General features: G+C 35.6%; 2 protein-coding genes across 4 annotated transcripts in view; one reads left to right on the top strand and one right to left on the bottom strand.

Moving 5' to 3' along the window:
- Positions 1-2,387, bottom strand: part of LOC117111877 (forkhead box protein M1-like) — a 4,878-nt gene extending 2,491 nt beyond the window's left edge. Inside the window, exons 1-4 of one of the 3 annotated variants that reach the window (XM_033254897.1) lie at positions 2,230-2,387; positions 956-1,648; positions 519-640; positions 179-346 (exon numbers count right to left, since the gene is read on the bottom strand). In XM_033254897.1, coding sequence (XP_033110788.1) covers positions 179-346; positions 519-640; positions 956-1,586 — 921 coding nt within the window. In that variant the 5' untranslated portion in view covers positions 1,587-1,648; positions 2,230-2,387. Of the gene's footprint in view, positions 1-178; positions 347-518; positions 641-955; positions 1,665-2,229 lie in introns of all 3 variants that reach the window. The other 2 variants (XM_033254913.1, XM_033254903.1) reach the window with 2 other exon arrangements.
- A 79-nt stretch (positions 2,388-2,466) lies between these two features.
- LOC117111896 lies at positions 2,467-5,782 on the top strand. Its single transcript, XM_033254925.1, has 3 exons — positions 2,467-2,580; positions 3,814-4,006; positions 4,562-5,782. Exons 2-3 carry the CDS (start codon positions 3,836-3,838, stop codon positions 5,054-5,056), a joined length of 666 nt encoding a protein of 221 aa, XP_033110816.1. The 5' UTR covers positions 2,467-2,580; positions 3,814-3,835; the 3' UTR covers positions 5,057-5,782.
- Positions 5,783-5,997: the final 215 nt, after the last annotated feature.

Consider the following 5,997-nt stretch of genomic DNA (forward strand, 5'->3'; position numbering starts at 1 on the left):
AATTACAATAACATTATTAGGTAGATCTATTTTAATAATTGATGCAAAAATGGTTAAAAACGGGTAGCATGAACTTTTTTTTTTATGACAAGTGTCACGTTTTGCCATTCATTTTGTTAGTATTTTCAATCATACAGTATGCAATAAAAGTAATCATTTATATACGTGAGTAACCCACCTTCCAACCTGGTTTTGCTGTACGGAAAAATGGAAAGTTGTCCTCTATCCACTGATATATTTCGCGAAGTGTCATTCTGCCGGTGGATGAGCTGCTTATAGCGAACTGGATGAGGGCGCTATAAGAGTATGGAGGACGCTGGTGATGTTGAACCATTGGTTGAAATATCTAAAATTTGTAGAATTCCAATAAAAAAATGAACATACATACACTTCAAAATAGAGGATTGGAAGCTTCTGTATTTGTGGTAAAGACAAGCCACACTCGTCTTTACCACAAATAGTTGTCTTTGCCACATTTTAAATGCCAAATTTCTTTTGTCTATAAATTATAAACTCACTTGTGGAAAATGTGTTCCCGAAATCAAAGGCTGTTGCTGGTTTGAGTTTAATGTATCAGAATCTCCCAGCTGACGTAACCAAGTCATGTTTGTAAGGCTTCTAGATGAATCCATAATTGAATCTACAAAAAAATTATTAAGGGTCATAATCTTTTCATTTAACTTGTAAATTGTTCACTTAAAAATTGGAATATTGTATGTTCATATTAAAATGAGACTTTAAAAAAATTATATATATTATTCAGTATATATTTTGTATATGTCATTAATTTTTAGTGTACTTGTAATAATAACTATTAAATCTTAACATGAGGATTTAAAGAAAGTTGTTGACAGGCATTTAATAAGGAATGTTCAAACATAATTACACAATCTAGTGATAGAAAGACAATTTAGTTGAAATACAGTAGACTGACAAGTGGATATATATAATATACCTCTTTCTGCAAAGGTGTCGGAGGAAACATTGTCTATATATTCATTTTCAGTAGCGCTGCTAACTGGTTCTTCTTTTACATTATCAAGGATGCGTATAGTTCCATCGTCAATACGAAATGTTTTTGTAGAAGTACTATCCAAGTAAAGTTTGTCTTCGTTTGTGATTTTTCCCAAGGACGAAGCAGGAATGTCTGTATTCAACATTTTTGTAAAATGGTTAGGCTGTTGAAAGTCAAGAGAAGGTGAAGGTGCATGATAATAGTCATTTGGTTCCCTTTGCATTTCAGAATTAATTGCAAGTTCATGTTCGTTACTTTTATTTTCCTTTTTCGGTTTTGTATGTCGCAGAATCGCAACACTGTAGACTCGTTTTCTTTTCTTCAGTGGTGTTGACTTTTCTTCGAGGCTATCGTAACTGTTTAAGATTGGCACGTTGGTTTTTGTTTCTCCATCTGTATCTGACTTAAGTGGATCTATATTTGAACCAGTCAATCGTGAAAAACTCAGTCGTGCTTCCTTCAACCTTGAACTGTTTCCACCACTTACATCTCTGGCAGACGCTGCAATATTACTTATGTCACCGAGGACATTATTTTTTGGTTTTTGATAGTACAATGTATTTTGATCCATTTTGCGACTGTACCTGGAGTAGGCCTAGATAAATATTGCCTCTGTTACTGTTGGTCTTCACTCTTTAAAACAAAATATCTAAAATTTCAATAACTCAGAAACATTATGATAGTCATTAATAATAGTATTTCACAATTACAATAATTTTCATTATTATCAGCAATCTCGTAATTATTAATTTTGATTGATCTTATCTTTAATTAGGCCTAGGCCTGGCCCCTATCCTATGTATAGGCCCTATAGGCTATGTGAGGATTGACCCATGATGCCATCCCTAAGCCTTTTAGTTTAGTAGGCCCTTTTTATCTAAACTTGACAGGATGCAAGAATGAAACTGTCTTAAAATAAAAGTAGGTCTTTCTATTCTAGCCAAATATACAACCTAGTTAGGCCTAGGCTGGTTAGTTATTACCTAGCGAAGGCCTATCTAACTACCTAATGCCTATCTCATCTGCTCCACCAGTAAGTGAGAAGAAGCGCCTTCTTTGCCTTGCCTCCTGTTGTTGTAGGTCCCAGCTAGCCTACGCTAGCCTAGCCTAGGCCTAATCCTGGTCTGGAAGCCCGGCCTAGAGAGAATGAATAGATTAATAACCTAGCCTATAAAATCAATAATATTACAGTAGTATGTATACAATTACTGTACCTGAACTAAATTTGGACCTAAACAGTAAACGACCATAGTTTTTAATCATAAAACGTTGATTCAGATTTAAAAACCTTTTACAATTCCGCTGACCTCCGACGATCGAGATTTAAATTTACGGACACTATTTTATATCCACCAATCACCACTCGTCTTTCAATTAGCTTCTTTGGCAATATATGTCACGTGTGTTCATTGGACAAAGATTGCTGATTCAACCAATCAAAAGCAAATAATTGGATGTTAAGGTAATGTCATGTCAATTTTCTTCATACACAAAACACACACGGAGCAGAAAATCTGAGATAGCCTAGTACTATACAAATGTTTTATTACTGTGATATTTCAAATGTACGCTTCTTTTACTTTGATATACACTTTTATATAGGGCTAAGGGCCCAGAAGTAGTACGACCGATACTTAGATAGGCTACAGCCTATATAGGGCCAAGACCTAGCTAGGCCTACCTACCTACCTAGACTCTCTCTGGCCGGGCTTGAGAGGGCACATGGACCATGGAGGGGGTGCATTCTTGTTGTCGTATCATGATAATTATTAGACCTAGCCTAGGCCTTGTACTATACTACATTTATATATAATATTACTTGGATTGGAACTAGCTAGGCCAGTCGCCCTCCTTTTTTGTGGTTCCATGTGATGTTTAAACTTTGAGTGTTTCTTCATGTCTGATTTTTTTTTTTTTAGCTGCAAATAATAATGAATGAAACTCATCACATAAAGGCCTATAGGCCTATTTACACAGAGCACAACAGCAGCATGTGATAGCTACAAACATATTCTGTCGCATAGTGCAGTCCACTTTCTGTACACAGCGCAACACAACAGCCGTGATGCAGGCAAACCATACTGTAGAGTTTTTTTAAATTGCGCCGAGGATATCTAAAAAATTAGCTCAAATTTGAACGTAAAGAATTGCTAGGAAAATAGGTGCGTGGAAATCGTAATTGCTGCATAATTGCATTGGTTGTTTGTATATTAAAATTTATTCAAAGCCTAATTTTCGGCTAAATCTGCGCGGAAATCGGCCCATATTTTCTGAAATGCGCGGATGGATTTCTAGGCCTTTTGTGCGGAGGATATATTCCCAGCGCCGGCCTTAATATGCAGTCTGGCAAGCAACCTTTGTTCTGTTCTGATTACCACAAAAAACCTAATAGGTTCTATTTTTTTGTGCTGCTGTCATGTGCCGCTCTCATGCTCTGTGTAAATAAGCCTTAATAAAATTAAGAGCAGCATTCAATTGTTCATATCTGGGTGTTAAAAGGATGTCAACAATTTGTAACACAGCCTTTTCATAACTTTGCTCCAGATATTTTGTAAAGCAATGTCTGCATTTAAAGAATGTCCCCGGCTTAGTTCTGAAAAACCAGATTTACGAAAAGTCAGCTACCTGTTGTTAAATTGAGCTCTCAATAGCTTGTGGCTGTTTGTTGCTCCGACCAAACGAAAACTTTATTTAACTATTGCTGTTGATCCAAGCCATAATACTGCAGAACAGTTTTAGGTAACACTAGTACTTTATGATTGCTGTGATGAATACAGTGTTGTCTGTTTTCTTTGCAGTTCCAAGTGAAGGTTCAGTATCATGGGCAGGAGAAAGAGAAACAAGAGCAGTAGCAAGCGAAAGCCAAAGCTGATGTTTACTGACAGTCCCTGCAAAGAGCCAATGAAAGTCTTGTGTAGTCCTGTGTACAATGCTGAACACCCTGTTGAAGCTGATAAAATACTTGTACATGATATCAACAACCTACCTTGGGTAAAATTTAATATTTTGTAATTTGCCAACTTGTGCTTCTTAATTCGTACATTCCAAAACATCTCAGACAGAATTAGAAATGTGGTTTTCTTATAGACGCTAGGGGGAGTTATCCTCTCAAGCCCCACAAGGGCTCTAACCTTGGATCCTAACAGGCCTATAGGCATCCTTAGCCTCTGCTGATTATTGTCATACCCCCTGCCAAACAGGTTTGTCCAACTGCCTATGTATCCAGGCATCACTTCAGTAATAATTTTAAAATGATGAAAAGAATAATCAATAAAAAAATTAATAAATACAGTAGAATAGTAAAATTATAATAACATAATGTCAATTGTCTTTGCGAGAAAATAATCCTTGAAAATAATTTAACCATCGGTCAATGGTGTCTTTTCAGGTGGTTTTCAGATAGGAATTCTATAAACAGAAAAGACTGACGTCTTTGAAATATATTTGACTGTTGCAGTGCCCGTAATACAATCAGATATGTACCATTATTATTAAATTTAATCACTGTAAATGGTTGCTGATGTTAAAAATGTTTTTTAATTGCAGGTTTCTCCACAGTTTGATCAATTGCATTTCACACAGAAGAATAAATCCAGAAGAAAAAAGAAAGTTGAAAACCAAGATGAATCAAATGTAGTGGACAAGCCATTGACTATTCCAAAACGACTAGGCAGGCTTCAGTTTGAAAATGAAGACCGCGTCCGTGTGAATAAACAACTCGGAAATAATCAACAAATTGGACTAGAACTGACGTTCAAAAAACGTCGCCGGAAAAAAATGCTGAAAGGAGATTTATCAGATGATAGTGATATTGAATTGAGTGATCAGGAAAATTTGTTGGACACAAAGGACAAAAGTAGTCATAATATAGAGGAATATTTGGATATTACTGATACAAAACTAAATGACAATCATGAGACAGTTCTTGCCTTTGATACACCTGTGCGAGATTATGGAGTACATGTGCATATCAGGCGACGACGAGATATGTTGCCACCGTGTGCGAGACAGAAATTAATGGATGCAATTCAGTACAAATAAATATTTCTATTAACTTGGGTTACTAGTTCTATTTTCAAACCCAGGGACTTTTTAGAGGATAGTATTAAAGTCGTCATCTATTTTTCATCATTTTCATACGGGTACAATACATACACTATAGGGGGAGGCGTGTCAAAAGTTTATTTATCCTTATATGAAAATAAAAAAATGATGGTCTTTAATTGGCAGCAATCATCATTTTATTACGTGCTGTTTTAGGCGGAGGGAGGGCATTGTGAAAAAGAACGTTTTGTATTCTTAGATCAAGGGTGGCGCCAAGATTTTCCCAACAAGTGGTTTGATGCCCCTGACGAGAGCGAAGTGGTTGTAGTCGGGTGCAGCTAAAAATCTTTTGGAAATGGTCCAAGGGGCAAAGCCCCCTGAAAACTATGTGAATTTAAGGGTTTCGAAGGCTTATTTAATTGATTTTAGAGTCTAATACTGTATATAAAACATAAATGTAATCGTTTTTCTCTCAAAGGGGGCCCTGTCCCCTGCCCTCAGCTGGTGTCGCCCCTGCATCAGATTTAGATATAATCTATTCTAAGGCAATGATGGAAAAATAGATGACTAACTGACTGCCTACAGCTGATGAAACTAACTGTATTGTCTTAAAACAATCATCTTGATTTTATGTATGTTTACTGGAAAATGAAACACAAGAAATACAATAAAAACTATTGATAATAAAATTTATACAGCAATAAATACAATTTAGTAAATGAATATTTTTCTGCTTCTTTAATAAATACCCTTTTCTTCCTAAGCTTTCTACTCGCATTGTCATAACATTGGATATAACTACTGTACTACCATTGGATACAATTTGGAAAAACTAAAAAAATGTTAATGAACTGCTCACTTAAACAGAGTAAATACTATGTTATCAAATTTCAATGAGATTTGTATCGAAAAGTTTCTCCAATTTTTTTTTTTTTTTT

Source organism: Anneissia japonica, unplaced genomic scaffold (assembly GCF_011630105.1).
Source record: "Anneissia japonica isolate Jap-2015-1 unplaced genomic scaffold, ASM1163010v1 scaffold7516_len108262_cov196, whole genome shotgun sequence".
Lineage (NCBI taxonomy): Eukaryota > Metazoa > Echinodermata > Crinoidea > Comatulida > Comatulidae > Anneissia > Anneissia japonica.